Source organism: Rousettus aegyptiacus, unplaced genomic scaffold, assembly GCF_014176215.1.
Source record: "Rousettus aegyptiacus isolate mRouAeg1 unplaced genomic scaffold, mRouAeg1.p scaffold_m13_p_12, whole genome shotgun sequence".
Lineage (NCBI taxonomy): Eukaryota > Metazoa > Chordata > Mammalia > Chiroptera > Pteropodidae > Rousettus > Rousettus aegyptiacus.
The window spans coordinates 89963129-89982082 of record NW_023416287.1 but is presented as its reverse complement, the minus strand read 5'-3'; the positions used below and the strand labels follow the sequence as shown (position 1 = coordinate 89982082).

At 46.1% G+C, this 18954-nt stretch overlaps 1 protein-coding gene across 5 annotated transcripts in view; it reads right to left on the bottom strand.

Annotated features, from left to right (window-relative positions):
• Window positions 1–11839: 11839 nt before the first annotated feature.
• Window positions 11840–18954, bottom strand: part of SOCS6 (suppressor of cytokine signaling 6) — a 38461-nt gene continuing 31346 nt past the window's right edge. For all 5 annotated transcript variants that reach the window (XM_036230133.1, XM_036230134.1, XM_036230131.1 and 2 more), the window contains one exon: window positions 11840–17489. In XM_036230133.1, the coding sequence (XP_036086026.1) occupies window positions 15776–17362 (1587 nt within the window). In that variant the 5' untranslated portion in view covers window positions 17363–17489 and the 3' untranslated portion in view covers window positions 11840–15775. The remainder of the gene's footprint in view (window positions 17490–18954) is intronic.

The following is an 18954-nucleotide window of genomic DNA, read 5'->3' as shown; positions in this document are numbered from 1 at the left end:
GCGAGGCTGAGTTCCTCTCCGCAGTCCTTTTCTGGGTTTCCTCTATACCCCAGCACAACCTCTCAGTAATGCGACACGGGCTCTCATCTCTCTGCTGCCATTAGAACATGAACTCCTCGAGGACAGAGACGAGACCTTGCCGTGCTTGTGTTTCTGGTAACAGGAACAACTTGAGCGACACAGCTAACTCTCGAAACAACTCTTGGACGCGTCCGCCGATCTCTAGAGCGGCTTTTCTCGGCCGCTGAGAGCCCCAGACCCATGGCGTGCGCTGCCTCTGCCCGGTTTGAAAACCACGGCACTGGGAGGTCGACGGCATCACTTTGAATGACCGTCGAGCGTCATTTCATTCAAAACGCAAACAGAAGCTGACGCTGAAGAGCAGTACTGGACACAGCAGGCCGTCCGGCGACCGTGACCATGGCTGTGGGCTTCTGAAACTCACCATCCAGGTAAATTATCCGAGCAGATCTGAATAAATGCCATTTTGAAATACTTTCGTAGACATTGCACATTCCTTAAAAACGTGTCTGTGGATTCCTATTTGTGAAGCGGGGTTAGTTATTATCTCTTCAGGAGTTATATGCCCCGTGCCCTGAAACACTGCAAATTTTGCAAAATAATATGTGGGCGTGTTTTCGCAAATGCATCAAGCCGATCGTGAACCTCGAGTTCAGGACTCCCACCTCGGTGGACTCCCCTAAAACGCCTCTAGCCGTCCGCCCAGGCAGTGCAGGTTGCCTTAAATGCCATGGGTCACTAGCTTTCCGTCCTGACCAGAATCAGCAGCAGCTTCAGCGTCAGACTCCGGGAGGCTCTCAGGGCATTTAACGGCCTCTTCAATTTTACAAAACCATCCGTGACTTGCCGAAGGATCACCCCCGAGCGAAACACCCGGCAAAGGATTTTTTTTATTCCAGACCCAGGCTGACTGGGGCTTAGACCTGAGTCATTCAGAGGCCGGAAACGAAATTGCTCACACCCCGTTCCTAGGGTTAAAATTGCTACCCCGTTCATCGTGCATCTCATTTTTAGGGTCGGCAGTGTTAATGGTTGCCCGCCTCTTGCACTAGGCGGTTGTGAGACACGGATCGACACGTGTGGAAATGACCCCCTCGGTTCCTCAGCCTGCACGGCGTTGCGGTGCTCTACGGGGTAAACTTCGAGCAGCTGGCACAGAGCTGCTCGTGCACTCACGGACGGGAGCCGACGGCTTTCAAACGTAGCATAAATATTGACGCCCCGGTCAACCACCCTGGACGCGAGCCGTCAGCTGTGTGGTGGTGGGCTCGTCAGAGCCCGTTTCCAAGGCCGGGAGGCTGTTGACAGGCAATGACTTCTGAGGATGGGGTAGAGGGAAAGGAAGAAACGGAACTGGTCGGTTCGTGACAAACACTTTGGTTGGTCATTCCTCTTGCCTCCTCCTCGCCCGCCTCCCAACGCAGCTGCTGAAAAAGCGAGGTGCTCCTTTGTCCGGCCACCCTCGGAGTCCATGAGACCCCCCTTCTGTCCAAACAGATGCGAGGTGAAGGGACTTCTGGGAAAGGTTTTTGTTCCCGGATGAAAGGAAAAGGCATGTTCTTTTCTCTTGCCATCGGGATGGACCCCGTACTTTGTCGCTTGTACGAGGCCCTGTGAAGATCTGCTGGCTGTAGCTGTGCAACCGTTTGGTGACCGAGAAGCAGCAAAACGACAGATGTTGGAGCAGAAAGACAAGACATTAAGCCAGCAACTTACCTGGAAACACCTGCCTCCAAACAGCGTATCAAGTTGACAACGAACGTCCTTTCTTAACAGGTAAATTGTTCCATCCAGTTCTCTGCACCTAAAAGGACACATACTGACTCAGATTAAGCACGAGGACATATAAAACTACAGATCTAAAGATATAAGACAAAAGTTACTCAGGAACAATGCAACAGTAACAGCCAAATCCATGAATATCCAGCTTAAAATGGCGTGTTCATTCATGGAAACGTTTACGTGGCAGAGTAAGGACCAGCGGGGATTCCGGGCTTCCTCAGCCTCGGGGTCAGTGTAGAATCAATGCCAGACTTCTCCAGAAGGAATGTCACAATGCTCTGTTCACAGAGAAAGTGCATACTCCCCCGACAGGCACTGCCCTGACAGCGAGGAAATTGTGAGAATCATTTCTTGCATTTATTTATAGAGCAACCATCTCTGGAGGAATTGATGATTTCATTTCGTTTTAATAATAATTAATCTTTGCAATATCCTGGTGGGGAGGAGAAGGGATAAAGTTATAATTGCTACAATTTTTAGAGGAGGAAAGACACAAAGGACCCGACATGAAATGATTACCTTTAAACCGTGGTCGCAGTGGAGCCCCGTATGGAGACAGCCCGTGAGCCAGTGGCGGTTACCGCCCAGATATCTTAAATCCCCGTCTAGCCTCTGTCCCTCGGGCATCTTCCTGATGATGCCGATGATTCAGATGAGTCACTCTGACCCTTGCACCACCCAGAAACGAGGCTAGGACACAGAGCACACAGATGAAAACAGTGAATCAAACCTGCTCTCTGAATCATTGAGATTAAAACACCCTAGTCTGTTTGTGACTCTACTACACATTTGGAATTTAAAACAACAACAAGAACAAACAGAAAAGGAGACTAAAATATAAGGAAGATACAAGAACATTTCAAACATACATTTTCAAATAACGTCTACAAAGGAAGCAAAAATGGAGTACCGAGAAGTGTTGGAGAGGGAAGAAATGTCTTAGAAACGTTGAGTGTTATTTCAGAGTTAACGAAAGTCGTCAGCATTTTAGTTTCATTTGTTAATAAGGCATAAAACGACTCTTTTGAAATAACGTGAGGTGGCTGCAAATAAAGTCGACGTAACCCAGAGGACGTTTGGAGTATAAATGCCGCCACCTGGGCACAAACCCCTGCCCTGCCATACGCGGCCGCACGACTCGACCTCTCACGGCCTCAAGCCGACTGACCAAGCTCACGGGGGCAACAGTGGTGGCTCCAGCCTCAGCGCCTCTTCCCTCGTTGAAGATTGATTTCTCTGAGGAAGCTCAGAGGACACCACACAGGATAAACACACACACACACACACACACACACACACACACACACACACACACGCACCCCTAGACATATCGTTTTCAAATGACAGAGAATTACAGGTAAAGAGAAAATCCTGAAAGGAGGTGGGGGGGGGGTGAGGGGAGGACACTTTATCTATAGAGTTACGAAGATATCAATTACATGCGACTCTCCTCAGAAACCATCCTGCAGGAAGAGAGTGAAGAGGCAGGTCCACAGTGCTGGGAGGAAAAGTCCACCAAACTAAAATTCTGTGCCCTGAGACACGATCCTTCAGAAGCGAAAAACAAATAAAGACTTTCTCAGGCAAACAAAGATTGAGGAAATTGGTTAACCACAAACCAGCCTTGCAAGAAATGTTTAAAAGAAGGTCTTTAGAGAGAAGAAAAATAATGCAAGTCAGAAACTCAGCTCTCTAAAGAAAGAGCCTCCAAGAAGGGATAAGCGAAGGTGAAATAAAAAGGTTGTATTTTTCTTATTCATAATTGATCTAAGGGATGTCAGTTTGTTCAAAATAATAACAACAATAAGGTATCCAATCACGCATTCTTATGCCTGTGTGTGTGTGTGTGTGTGTGTGTGTGTGTGTGTATAAAAATTAAATAAATGGCGGTGGTGACACAGGGTTGGGAAGGCGGAATTAGGATTATTTTGTTATTATTATAAAGTACTGATTCTGCTGGTGAAATGATGCTGTGTTATTAAAAGTTGGACTTGGGTTAGTTGTAAGTGTAAATTATAAATTCTAGGCCAATCACTAAAAAGAAAAAAAAGAAAAGAAAAGGATAATTGATATGCTAAGAAAAGAGAGAAAATGAAATCTTATAAAATGTTCCAATAAACCTAAAAAGTCAGTCAAGGAGCGGAAGACAAGAATAAGAACAAAGAAAAGGAAGGCAAATGGAAAACAGTGATGAATGTGGTAGATACTGACCCAACCGTATCGATAATCACTCTGACCGTCAGCGAGTGCTCTACTGCACCAATCGAGACAGAGATTGATCAGAGTAGATCAAAAAACGATACGACTATATGTCACCCACAAGAAACACACTTTAAACATAAACATACATAGTGACTAAAAGTAAATGAATACAGAGTTATCTAAAGTTTGTAGAACAGTGCCTGGCCCAGAGGAAATACTATGTAGTTGTTTATAATCATTGGAAGAATCAAACAATATAATAAACAGAGGTATAAAATATATTCACGCGTACATGGATTTAACATAAACATTGGAAGATCTAAAGAATTGATCATATCTTAGAACACTGAAGACATTTCAATAGATTCTAAAAATTCCACAGTATAAAACATGCTCTGGTTACAGTGCTGTGAGCAACCATGAATTTTTTGATTGGTAAAATCTAAACACCTGCTCTCCGCCCATTTGCCATCACTGGATCATATCTTGTTTCACGGAGGCTGGGGAGTTCGCTGGTTATTGGTGGTAGTTTTTCTGCCACGGGTCCGTGAGAAATATCCCTCCTTTCTTTTTTAAGCGAGATAGTTGGACTTGAAGACCTCGAGCCCCCCATTTCCATGCCTGGGGAAGAGCTACCTTGTTCTGTGGGATGCGTTAGGGTAAACAAGTTTGCTCAGAGGGTAAGAGAAGGGTGACGCCCGTCCCGGGGCTCCTGCGGGTGGGGGGCCCTGGCCGCGCTGGCTCCTTGGCCCCCAGTGAAGAGCTGAGCACCATGCATCTTGGCGTTTTAGCCAAGACCACAAGGCCAGATTTGACATTGTGGGTGCAGAAGCCATCATGACACGCCGCCTTCCAGAAAATACTGCAGTAGTCATCTACTATTACATAACAAACTACCCCGAAACGTTAAATCGCTGTTCATTTAGATCAAAACCATTTTACTACAGCGCATGGCTCCGTGGGGCTGGAATGTGGGGAGGAACCAGCTGGGCGAGTGTCCTGTTCTGTCTGGGGTTGCAGAGATGACGCTGGTGTCCGACTGGCAGCTGGGCCGCTCCGGTACCAGGATGGCTTCGTGCACGTGAAGCCTCAGGGCACACCTGCCCAGGTGAGGACCAGGCGGAGCCGGCCCAGCCGCGTCTGCTGAGCGCAGCGCCACGTGGCCTCCCAGCATGTGACGATGGCGATGACAGCGTAGCCTGGCATCGCGCCGGTGGCTCAGGGCCCCAGGCACAAATGGGGCAGAAGCAGCATGGTCTTTCATCATCCAGCTCCGAATGTCACCCATGTCACGTGCACTGTTTATAGGCGGAAGCAGTCACAAACCGGCCTGGGGAGAGGGGAGGGCGCGCACCCCCTTCCTCTGGGTAGTGTGGGTACCCAAAAGTTTGCAGCCACGACTTTAAAACGCCACCACTCCGCAGACCTGGGGTTGGACCACGGGGAGGAGGAGATCAGGGGTCTGCCCCCAGTTCCACAGACCGCAGAAGCGCCCAGAACTCGTGGATAATGAGCCTGATAAAAGGGGAGCCAGAAGGAGACTGACTCTCGGTTTAATTATGTTTGTAATCAAATAACTATTTTAATTAATAGCTACCAATTCTTATTTCGCTAAAGCTTTTAAACTGTTTTATATTGAAAACAAATGTATTCATGTAAAAAAGCAAACTAGTTCCACAGAGCTTAAAAAATAATCTCTCCTCCTCACCGTATGGGTTTTCCATTGGCTGCAGGAAGAAACGCTACGAGCGGTGGCTTCGACCCACGCAAATTCATCCTCTCCCGGTCCCACAGGTCATCGTCCCGCACAGCGCTCCCCAAGCTAACGTCTTCGCGTGCCCAGGGCGGCGTTCCTTCCTCCAGACTCCGGGGGAGAATCCATTTCCCTGCTCATTCGAGCCGTTGGTGGAATGTCGCTCCTGGAGTTTGTAGAACTGAGGTCTCTGTTGCTTTGATGACGGCTGCTCCCCACTTCTGGAGGCCGCCCACAGTCCCGGGGTCGCGGGCCCCGTCTTCAGAGCCAGCAAAGGCCAGGACCCCCTCTCTCCTGCCTCTGCTGCGCTCACCTCTCTGACTCGAGCCAGGAAAGGTTTTCTGCTGTCAAAGGTTCGCGTGATGAGATTGGATCCACTGAGATAATCCAGAAAAGTCTCCCAGTCTCAAAATCGTTCATTGATCCCCATCCTCAAAGTCCCTTTCTCCACCTAACCTAACATGCTCCCGTGTTCCGGAGGTCAGGGGAGAACATCTGCGGGCTCTGCCCACCACACTGTCCCCACCCCGACCCCGAAGTCTATCTTTGCTATGTCTCCAGCATAGACTAGTATTTCCGGATTTCCTAGCTGAGTTTAACCCTTAACATTGAGAAGATAACGACCTAACTCTCTCACGTGGCCCCACGTCCATACGTACCCGCCCCTCCCCGCCTCCCAGTGGAGTTAGCGTTCCATCGCAATTTCCTGTCACATCATGGTCCGGATGCTTACGTCATTGTAAGCAAGTAAGTATTTCTATCACTAAAACACGAATTATGCCATGACGGTTTTCTCGTATAACTGCGGTCACTATTTGTCGCATTTCTTTCATTCTCTCGGTTCTTCTATGTCGATCATCTTTGAAGTTTTCATCAGAATTGAAAGTCACTTCTCAAGACACTCAAACACAGCAGATAATCCATCTATTTTTTTCCCCTCTTTTCTGGAAGACATCCCTCCTTATTCCCTTTCATTGGAACTCGGATCGACGCCTCTCGAACCTGCTGGAGCCACTGGCCTGGAGATACCCTTTTAGTATCACTTCCAGGGTTCCCTTTACATTCCTCCAATCCGAGGATCGCCTGTCTCTTGGTGTACCTCCTCTTTTTGCTGGAGCGCATTCTCTAGTAGCAGTTTGAGAAAAGGTACGTGACTATGTCTTAGGTTGCATGTCTTAAAACATTTTCACTCTACTCTCACATTATCCAGGTGCTTACATTATTGCTTAGGTTCTAAATAGTATGCTGGGTTAGAAGTCTTTCTCCCCCATCTCCAAAGCAACGCTGAGATTTGAGGGAGGATGGTGTAGAGAGTAGTCTCCATGGCATCCTGTAGCAATGGAGTAAAGAGAAGGACATTTCACATCCTCCTTCCATCCTAGAGAACAGAGGTAAAAGTGGTGGAATTTGTGATTCTGATGTCCAATAATCAAAATTTCTCTAGTCTATGCTACTGAAATATGATTATCGATGATGACAAGTTCCCTTTTCCTTTTTAGATTCATATTGAAAACTTGGTCCCCTTTGCAACATAGGAAGAATTTTTAAGATACATAAACATGATAGATTTTTTTAAGACTTAAAGATTTTAAGGATTTGAGATGAGAAAGACTTCTAATCCCCTGTATCTTTATTATGAACAGTTTTGGCATATGTGCCTGCCAAAAAATTTATTATTAATTTTAGCGAAATTTTAAAGAAAGTCATCAAGTCCTAGACACTAGATATCATGCCAATATTATAGCCTTGCTTTCCAGGATTTTGTAATCTCCCTGTGGAGACCAGACAGTTATAGAGTGAGCAGTTAAGCAGTCTGATTAAGTGCTCAAACGAGAGCTATGAACACACGATAATCCGTTCACAATCATGACAGGTTTAAGCTATTAGGAAATTTGCTCCATAACTTTATCCTGTCATTTATTTAGATGAAGATAACATTTACTAAGCTGTAAGTCTGTGAGATACGCAATTGAAAAATTCATATTAAAATTCAAACAGATTACCTTCATACATACCCCACCTGTGTGCCCCACATACTCATTTATAGCACAAGTTCTGAATAGAAATAAACATCGTGGTATTAAAATTGAATTTTTACCCTAAGGCTAACATGGAAATGAAACCTGAAAAAAAAAAGTATGTGTATTTCTTTTACCCAGAGTTTTACTTAAGAGTTGTTAGGTATTTGAACATTTAGGCCTCTTGAGTTTCGTTTCCTCTCAGGACACTAGAAATAGATTGCCACCCTGTCACTCTGCCTTATCACCCTGCTCCCACAGAGAAATCCCTTCCACTGAGGCGGTTTAACCAAGGCTGAAAAGCCAAGATTCTGCCAATTAAGGATAAAGTTCAGCAATTTAGTAGTTGAAAAATGTTACATATTTAATGTACTTAGATGAACTCTTTCACGCCTTGAGCTAATAACTCACAATCATTAAATTATGAATTTAGTGAAATGCAGAATTTACAGTTCATCTTCCTTTCACATGGCAAACATGGATAGCTTGAAAAGCCACAGCTGTGTAGAAACAATATAAATCTGTAGGCACCTCAGTATATAAAGCAGAACGGAGCGGGGTGGGGGAATCAATATTCTATTCAAATCATCCTAAATAGTCAAGTTCAGATGTCCCTTTCTGGTTGGCATTGGCTGAATTTCTGGATTCCACCCATTGTCTTTAAATTCAAAACAGTAAAAAACTACTTCCTCAGAAGTAGTAAAAAATAAAAGAAAAGAAAAGAGAAAAGAAAAGAGAAAAGAAAAGAAAAAGAAAAGAAAACTAACTCACTTTTTTTTAAAGTGACCAAAACCAAACACCAACCATCATTACTGGGGCTAGAAGCTGTCAGAATTTGAGACCTTGAAGCCATAAATATAAACTCCTGTATAGCACACCTTAGCTGTACATTCCAAGTGAAGCCTCCCAAAATTACGGTTTCTAATAAGTGAATTTTCTTCATATTTTTTCCATAATCAAAGGATATAGATCAAAGTTTGGTTTCCCCATCTGTTGCTTCCAGAAGAGGCGTTCTCACATGAAAATGAGGCCGTTGCCTAGGTAAATTGAGAGACCAGCTGAGAAAGTGATCAAAGCCACGAAAATATCATTTCTTAAATTATCTAGGGACTTGCAAGCACATCTTATTGAGAGCCCCAAGGTCATAGCAGAAAAAAAAAGTATTGATTTGTATGTTTGCCATATTTTTCCATTTAAGTGGCTGTATTTGGAAATCCAAATAAGAAGAAGCAGGGCTGTACCAAAGGGAGGAGCAGAGGTTGTAGATCTCCACCTTTAGCGGAATAGCTTCAGCAGCTAGGCCCCCACGGGGAAGAGCTCGAGAATAAAGCTGACCTCCAGCGACTCCAGGTGAAAGAAGAGGGTCCGGATGACATGGAATTACTGGCTTGAGATCCTGAACCCTTCCCCTGCCCCACCGTAACATTATCATCTCCGACCGGGGGAAGTACAAGTATTCCCTCATTGAAGATGGGATAGAATACATTCTCTTCCTTCCTCGCCTCCCCACTACCCAAGATTAGGTCCCATCGAACCCTCTTTCCTTGATGCTCATCTCGCTTAAATTACTTTCAGTCCTGCACATAATAGCAGCTCAACACTTACTCTCAGAGATCGAACTGATGAAGAATTCATCGGCACTGGACAGTACCATACAGTTAGTGCGGGCAAATTAGTAAAAATAGCAACGAAGGAGTTCAGAGCGGACACTGAGAGATGTCTTTAAAAATGGCTCTGTGACGCAGCACCTAATTCTCCTGGGCACTACATCCAGCTTAAGTATACCACCCCCAAAGCACGCGAGGGGCCCACGGGGAGCGGAGGCTTGGGGCATGCAAATGCGGCAGGAGACTTCGGATGTGTGATCCAGTTAAGTTTCATCCGTCGATTCCACTAACCAGATGCTGGGAGAACCTGTTTACTGTAGAGCAGTGGATTCTTCCATGTTTAAAGATATATATCTATTGGTTTCCTAGGCAACCGTCACACGCCAGAGCCATCGTCAGGCTGGTAATTTTCTGGGCCCGACAGTGCTCACCACCTGCAGCCGCGAGAAGACACGGTCGGCCAGGAGCACAGTGAGGCGAGAGGCGCAGGCTGCGGCAAAGGCTGCAGGTGAGCCTGTGGCTTCAGAGTGACTGTCCGGGATGCAGAAGGCTAGAGCGGCCACCTGTTAAAACCGTGAGGGGCGGGGCTGGAGAGCAGGTTATTTACACGAGGGATGAGCGGTTCTCCTTAACGAGATTCCAGGGTGGAATTCCATATATTTAAAACGACGCTTTCTAAATTCACTTGCGACCTAGGCTGGCGTACTCAAGTCCTCGTGTCTATTAGGCCCACGGAGCCAAATCAGAGACCTGAAGTCAGCCTCGTGTATAGATCTGTGCTTCCTAGAAGGTTCTCGGTGTGGGGAAATCTGCATCACATGATCAAAAAGCAAGAGTTTCCTTTTCGAGATTTACACTTACTTGCAAGCCAGCTGCCAAGGACAGGATTTGATGGCCCAAAATGACTTGTAGGCAAGGTAACGGGCCCTTTTCATAAACCCTGGGAAACGATCCCTTCTCTGGCCAGCCTCTCCTTGGCGTTTACAACCTGGGGGATCCTGTCCCAAGAGGGCCCCTCTCTGTTTCCTCTAGAAGAGATGCAGGGAGAACGCAGCTGACGAGCACAGTCACTCCAGGAGTCTGGCTACGAAACCCTCCTGCAGCGCCTCACTGCATGGCGGTGGGGCCGCCGCGTGACCAGCGGACCCGGCTCGGGGACAGAGAGAACGAAGCCGCCGGTGCAAAGACGCCCTTCAGCAAGACCAAGCACGCGGACACGGGAGGGAGGACGGGAGAGTGCGATTCTTCCGGAAGGGTAGGGAACTCTGAAAACTGGACGTTGCAAAGGGAAAACGCCAAAAGAATTAGAGTTTAAAAAAAAACCAAAAAAACAAAAAAACAAGGACGTTCAAATGAAGCTAAAGATTTGAAAGAAAGCGAAACCCGACTGGAGGTTAAAATAGCAGACAGTAAGGACTAAACTCACATGAAATAAAGGTTCAAATAGTCTCGACTCGGAGAGTCGAGAGCCTAGTCAAAGTGGTGAGCCAAACCCGTGAGGTTGAAGAGGGTTAAGAATTTAAGGGCGGCGTGGAAAGGAGTGAAAGACGCTACCTGTGGCCGGCATGAGGAATCATGGGGCCCGGCGGCCGCCTCGGCGCTCTCAGCGAAGCCTCTGCTCTCACGGCAGTAAGTCTAACCGTGTGTGCGCACGTGTGTGTGTGTGTGTGCACGTGTGTGTGTGTGCACGTGTGTGTGCGCGCACACTGGCACCCTCTCCCTCCTCTGAACCGTGAGCACCTACCAGGTGCTCGGCACCCTCCCCGTCACTCCATCGTGCTGAAGAGCCCTCAAGAAGGGGCAGGTGAGGATAAACGCCTGTTTACCTGGCCGCGCGTGTACGTGACCTTGAGAAGCCTGCCCACTCTCTTCTTCCCCCGGATGCCACAGTCCATCGGCAGACGAGAGGGCATTAGAACTGAAGCCTGTGCTGTCGAAATCGGGACCAGCTCTCGAACACCAGAACGCCATGCTTATCTGGGCTCTATTACAGCCAAAATGTGTGCTAGATCCTGAACACGGTCATTTTTAAATTCACCTCTGAATTGGCTAGGATGAAAGAGGCCATGTTAAAAAAAAAGAACATTTTTAAATGAACATTTCACTCAGTGTGGCGTTTAAGAACTTTAAAGCACATCATCAAATTCGATGGATGAGAAATCATTCTAACCCATGAATTTCTGACTTCTACACAACACACTTTGATAACCTGGTTCTGGTTCTACAAAATACTATTCATGAGATGTGTTTTAAAATGTCACAATCGAGCAGTTTGTCGCTCAGCCCAATCTCTTCCCTGAGGTTTGGGGGCCGTGTTACCTTTAGCTGGCCCTGTTCAGAGGTGCTACCGGCTCACCCCGGCCTCTGCCCAGTTTATGGGGCATCCAAAAGTTATCTAGTTAACCCTGTATGAATTTAAAATCTGCTTCTGGGTATTAAATAGACTGCAAGGCAGATCTTGTGAACAAAATTTTTATTTACACACTGTATCTAGAAGCAGATACGTAAATCCTTATACAATTAACTTCCAAAAATGTGCAAGAAATTACTATAATTTGTTTACAAACCAAAACACGTATTAAAATCAATGGACTTTGGATAATTCACTCTGTGGTGTTCTCAGTACAAATGGTACACACCTGATTTGAAACATACAGAAAAAGTGTAAACTACAGCAATCTGGATTGCAAGTATTAACTTCATGGCACTCCAACGACTATAAAATTTATTCAACCCAACATGTATACTCATTACAAAATTCTATAAGAATTTTTCATCATCTCTGGAGAGTGTATCTTTTCAGAAACAGCAACTACGCATTTGCCATGTTATGATTGATTAATACAAAGGACGTTTATAAAAAACCTTCTTTACAGGATTAAAAAAGTATTCGAAGAAACCGAATTTGTGATTCCTAGCGTACCAATACTTTATTTTAGAATTTTATCGTTATTCATGGAACTAGCAATAGTTCCTTTATTAGAGTTTTCAACAAAATTGTCTATTGCTGGTAGTGATTTCATTTTCAAATTAAGACTTCACATTCAAAGCCATTAAGATTGAAAATATAGTATTTAAGTCATTCATTTTAAAGCAAATCTCTCGTACATGTGAAACGTACGATTAAAAGTGGCGTTTCTGAAAGCACTGAGAAAGATATCTAGACTTGTAGCACTGGCGGAGGCATTGCATATAACCTATTTAAGATTTTAGTAACTTTTATCCTGTTTCAATAATACTGGCTCAGAAATAATGTGTACGTTATTTCCTATATGCCCATGATTTAGCCTTTTGGCACATGATTTTCTTCAATAGCAAAATGCTTTGCCCTGTATAGCTAGTTTCCTTAAACACTATTTTTAGTTCTATGATCATTTCCTGTGATACAATATTTTTGAACTTCTAAATCTTCAGATTATTGCACCAAGTAGAAAAAGAACAGTTTTCCTTAGAGAGTGAGATATTTTTCAAGTACTTTCTATGTTTTCTTTTTATAAAACTGCATGATAGTGTCCTAGTGAGCCTGGAACTAGCTTCTGGACTCCATCATGTTTTGTGATAAAACATTTGATTTAAAAAAAAAAAAAAAAAACTGATTTGTTTATTATGGCAAAAGGCTAGAGCTTTCCTGGTTCCTTTTTCTTGTCCTGAGCTCAGATTTTTCGAAGCACATAGTTAAATATCATTCGCAGGTCGCGTCCATGTCATCTGAGCCGCCATTCTACGTAATCCAGAAATTAACCCAAATTATATCTAGACCAAACTGCAGGACGAAGATTTGCCTCTTTTCCCCTCTTTCCATTTTTAGGCGGAGTGTGTTGGTGCCCTACAAAGCCAGTCTCTCACATGTTTTGCTGTCTGTGCCAAATGGTTCTCTAAGCAAAAGCAGAAAATACTGCAATACTCCTTTGTTTGCAAATAACTTCGTGGCAAATACCTTTATTTTTATCGATATACTAGCAGACCTAAGCAATTTCAAACCAGATTAGAACGGGGCATTTGACTTTAAAGTATTTTATACTAAGGATGCACGAAAGCACATAAAAATTGGCTTTCTCAATTAGAACGATATCACGACTTGCCCTCCATAAAAACACAAAATGCAATTTTGAAAAGTTCAGATGGAAATCAGAATGATTTTAACTTGCAACTAAATGGCCAGATCTTCAACACATTACCATGAGGGAAAGTGTGGGGAACAGGCTCTGCCCACCTGTCAAGATGGGCGTCAGGGCAGTCCTGAGACCTCTGTGCACCGTGACCTCACAAAGAGTACATGTAAACGCTTCTAGAAACACAGAGAAGCCATTCTGACATCTATTATTAATACACAGTGACTCTGTGACAATACCTGCCATCTAATATAGATGCACAGGGACTTTTAATTCACCCTAGATATATTTTAAATTGTTTAAAAATAAATAGTTTTGCAAAAAAATAGTTTAAATGTCTTGCATTAATTTGATAAGTTTACAACTCTAATAGTTCTTAATCCAAATAGCTTATAGTGAACACTTAAATTATATTATTACAGTATACTCAATATCCCATCTTAGGTGAAAACGTATCACAAAGTGAAAGAGGAGTTCTTTGTAACAAGGTACAGTCGACATTCCACCAAAATGAAGTACCTTTTCCCCTTTAAGTCAAAATACCTTAACACGACATTATGACATCATGGCGTTGTGCCTTTTCTTGTTAATCCTGTTCTACCCTGAAAAACAAAGAGAGGGGAAAAAACTGGGGATACTGATATGTCTGAATGACAAAGACATTAACACTTTTTACTCTCGTTCTTACATGGGGGTAAGAGCTAGGAAAACTGAGTGGCAAAGGAAGAAATGTCTTAAATAACACGTTTCATCTGAGATAGAAACATTTTCCTTCAAAACTGTATACCTGGAAACATTTTCTGCATGGGCAATCCCAAAATACTACACCGAAGAACTGTGCAGTGAATAAACACTAAATTTCAAAATAACTAAAAAGTACTATGGATAACACACTTGCCCCCCCCCACTCCCCGAAAAAAAATGCCTAAATTGACTAATGATGCCAATTTACTTAAGATTTACCTATATCAAAAAGAAACAAATAGGAAACGTATTTTTAAATGGTAGTATATATGGTAGGCAATAGACTTCCATACATCTGATATGGTTTTAATATTTATCTTATATGGTATTCCACAAATTTCCACAATTTTTCAACTAAAGTCATTGGGTTTGCTTTTTGTTTTTTTCGGTGAGATGAATCGTCAAATCCAAGCCCACCTTAATAGTGACTACGTAGAAGAAAAATATGAATCCGACTTTAAAACAATGCTTCCTTTCTATTCAAATCAAGTTAAAACTTTATATAAACTCTAATGTTTCAAGAGAATCTAGTCCACTCATGAAAATCAGTTCTAAGTCTTCACCCAAAATGTCCACTAAGCTAAAGAAACCACAGATAAAACTTTTTATCGAAGGAAAATATAGCTAAAAAACAAAAAAAACAAAAAAAACAAAAACCTGCTATCACAGGAAACTATGGTCTAGCATTTCTTTAATGATAGTTCTAGTGCCATAGGTCTTTGTAAGTTACGCCAATTTGTACCAGAGCTTAATGACAGAAAAGGCAACACTTTCTAAATGGGTGGTATACATCCCTTCACGATTTTTAATGTAAGGCCATTCATTAAAATAGACAAACCACAAGATGAAGACGAAGGCAACAGAAAGGTTCAACTTTTCACAACAAAAAAAAAAAAAAAAGAAAAAGAAAGAAAAAACCCACGAAGCAAAACCTTAAAAATAATTTAGAAATGAGTGTTATAAAAGATATGTTGCAGATCTGTGTTCCATTACTCAAGATTATGTCGATTCATAATCCTAAATAAATCTTTCTAAAGCACGAGATTAGACAATCATTTTCAGTGTGTGTGTAAATTCTGTGTTTTAATCACAGGGGTATGTTTACTCCACACGACCTTTGAAAAAAATGGGCCATTTAAAGAGACATAACAATTTGCATTCTATAAGTTCCATTCAACTTTACTTAGGGTTGAACACACGTGAAATGTGCTTTTAATGCATAAAAATCACAGTGGATAGCAGCAAAGGACCGGGGCAGGGGGTTAAGGAGAATCTGATCATTCACATTGTGATTATTCTGCACATTAAAGAAAGGATTCACACTTCTAAAAGCTCAAGACTTCCCTTTTTTCAAAAAGAACCAGAATAAACCCAGGACACCTTGTTGACACTTCCTCACCCCGAAACAGATCACTCTTTTACACGTAAAACTGAAATAGTATGGCAGCAAAAGATTTCGATAGCAATGAAGGTTTGTAAACTGTATTTCAATCTCTTTTTCTCATTCCCAAAGTGCAAGATGCAGGGCTCCTCATCTCAGTAGTGCTTCTCCTGTAAGTAATCCTTCATTTTGTTTGGCAAAGGCAGTTTCTGAATTAAGTCTATCCTGGTGTACTGACGTATGACGAAGCGGCACAGGTACTGCAAGGAGCGCACCTGCATGAACCGCGACACGGGGTTGGTGAGTCTGACGGGGTAGGTGGCGGAGCCCGGCAGCCGCGAGCGCGAGTAGCAGAAGGCTCCGTTTTCCGAGTCCCGGATGGAGTGCTCGATGAGGTCCACGATGGACGTGTGGCCCTCCACGTCCGGCTGCTCGTAGAAGCTGAAGCGCCCGTTGGAGTGCTCGATCCTGGTGTGCAGCGTCTTGCCGTGCGAGCGGAAGCTCAGGCTCAGCAGGTAGCGGTCGTCGGAGCTGTCGCGCACGAGGAACGAGCCGTCGGGCACGCTGGCCAGCTTGCCCTCGGCCTCCCAGCGCGTGATGGGGCCCCAGTACCAGCCCTGCTTCGCCAGCTTCTTGAGCTCCTCCGTGAGGCTGGTCACGGCCAGCGGCCCGCTGCCCTGCACCGCGTCGTACACGCGCGCCACGCCGGGCGCCGCGCCCGCGTCGAAGTGCAGGTGGCAGCGCACGCCGTCGGCCGCGTGCGCGTCGCCGCCCGCCAGCCCCGCCAGGCTGCGGCGCAGGGCGCGCGCCTGCAGCGGCGGCAGCAGCGGCGACAGCGGCGGCGCGTCGCCGGGCGCCGCCCGCGGGCTCGGCGGCGCGGCGCCGTCGGCCGCGGGGTCCGCGATCGTCTCGGGGGCCGCGGCGAGCGCCGGGTCGGCCCGCGGCTCGGCGTCGGGGCAGGCGCCCCCGCCGCCCGGGCCGGGCGCGGCGGACACGTCCATGGGCGAGGACGCGTCCAGGCAGCAGCCCCGCGGGCCGTCGGCGGCGCAGGGCCCGCCGGGCAAAGGCACGGTGTACGGCAGGTACTCGTGGGGCAGCAGCCCCAGCACCACAGGCACATGCTCGTCCAGGTGCAGGCGCAGGTCGCCGGGCCTTGGCTCGGCGCCCTTGGGCGAGCCGCCCGGGCCCGCGCAGCCCGCGTCCGGCTGCAGGTCGCGCAGCTCCTTGCGCACGCCGTTGAGCGCGGGGCTGGCGCCCGCCGCGTGCACCAGCGCCTTCACGCGCACCTCCATGCGGATGCACGTCTCCTCCGAGGCCGTGGGCCGCAGCGGCCAGGGCGTCGGGCTGTAGTGGTGGCTGCGCAGCGACGTGGAGCGGATGGGCCGCGGGGCGCGCACGTCCTTGAACACGAGCGGCGCCGACGCCGAGGAGAAGGTGTCCTCGTCGGCCGCGCGCCCCGGCGGCGCGCCGCCCTTGCCCTTGGCCTTCTGCTTCGCAGACAGCCGTCTCTTCAAGGTGCCCATCAGGCTCTCGCTTTTCGACCTCGTCTTCCCCCCCTTGTCGTCGTCGCCGTTGATGTCGCAGGCGGCCATATCCTTCCCGTAGCAGCTGCCAAACAAGGAGTCGTCCTTGCCAAAATCGCCGGCGAGCGAGGGTGGCTGCACTACCATGAACTCCGCTTCTTCTTTGCTTTTATTCAAGTTGAAAGATTTCCGGAAGGTTTTCAGACTAATTTTCTTCATTATGACTAATTACCTAGTCCGAGGGGGTCAATTTCTCTCCGAAACAGTGTCGTCCAACATCTGGAGAGGCTGCGTGGAATGCGGCTTCTATGTGTTCCCAGCTTCATTTACCCTTTGGAGCCATTTTCTAAAAAATAAAATAAAATACGTTCTTTTTTAAAAAAGAAGACATTATAGAGCTTCCACAAGTTTTATTTTACTCGACATTAATCCCTGAGCATCTGAACAAGGGACTCCGAGTCCATCCCTAAGAAGGTCCGTTAAGACAAGGAATTTCTCCAGTTCACCCAGACCACTGCCTACTGTGTGATCAGCAGGCGACAAGTACCTGACAATCCTTAAGGAACGAGCCCTAGCCCTCCTATTCTCTGTTTGCGCCTGGCCTGCGGTTTGCTCTTTCATCAAGAGCCGGAGTCCGGGCCTCCCCTGACGCTCCCCTGCAGCTCTAACTCGCACAGGGCCCAGCCACCAGAGTGCATCGCCCAGTGGCGGAAACTCAAAGGTGACACCGCGTTGAACTGGGAGAACAAGTCCGGCCGATTCCTCAACGAACTGTGCATATTTTTAGAAATGTAAACATCTGTAAAAACGAATAAAAACCATTCCACGAGCTGTGCTAAGTTACTGCAAAAGCCCGGCAATGACCCTCTATCCTCACGAGTTCCTTGAGGACGGAGCCTGCACTCCTTCACACTGCAGTGCCACCCACGGGAGAGACGCCCCGCTGCGGCTCGGGGCGCAGGCCACGTCCCCTCTGGGGATCCCCTCAACAACCAGGTGTGCCTGGTGGAGATCTACCCGCAAGAAGATCATGACGCCTATTTCCAGACTTATTACACCTTCTTTTTTTTTTCTTTTTGCAATTTCTCATGGCAAATTTTTACTTCTGCATCCAGAAATATAACTTCTGAACTTCCTTTGTACACTGTTCCATCACTGAAATGATAGGATTTCAATTCCGGAAAGACTTTCTGGAAGTCATTTGAGAGGAAAAATTTTTGCCTCATGGTCATATTAACTGATCATAGGAATAACTGCTTTGCAAAAACATTGTCTGAACTATGTATATTACAGTTCCTCTGTGGCCATGTTCTGCAGTGTGTGTACCCACCGAAGTATAAAGTCATAACAAGATGATGAGCTTCAACGGGAACAAACGCTAATAAAACTAAGAGCAAGATTCCGACGCCCCAGCACCAGTTCAGCAAGAGTTTTCTTGGCAAAAGACGACAGCTCCAGCCCTGATGGCGTTTGCGGATTCGCTATGCATTTACTAAGGCCCTATTACACACCCGGCACTGTGTGGTGATGTGCAGATTAATAAAGCGTTTATGGCCTCGTATTCCAGTAGGAGAGATCCATGAATGGATATACTACAAACCCACTAGTAATACAGCCGTGACACACAGTAGGGGTTGAGAGGAGATATTTTACAAATGTTTGCTCTAGTTATAGATAGGATTTGCTTACTGTGTAGACAATCTACATGAACCCATTTATAGCCATGGGCCCCAACCGGGTCAGCACCAGGGACCGGCGCTCCTATGAGAAGCTAACGCCGGAGGATCCGCGGCGGAGCTGAGGCGGCGATG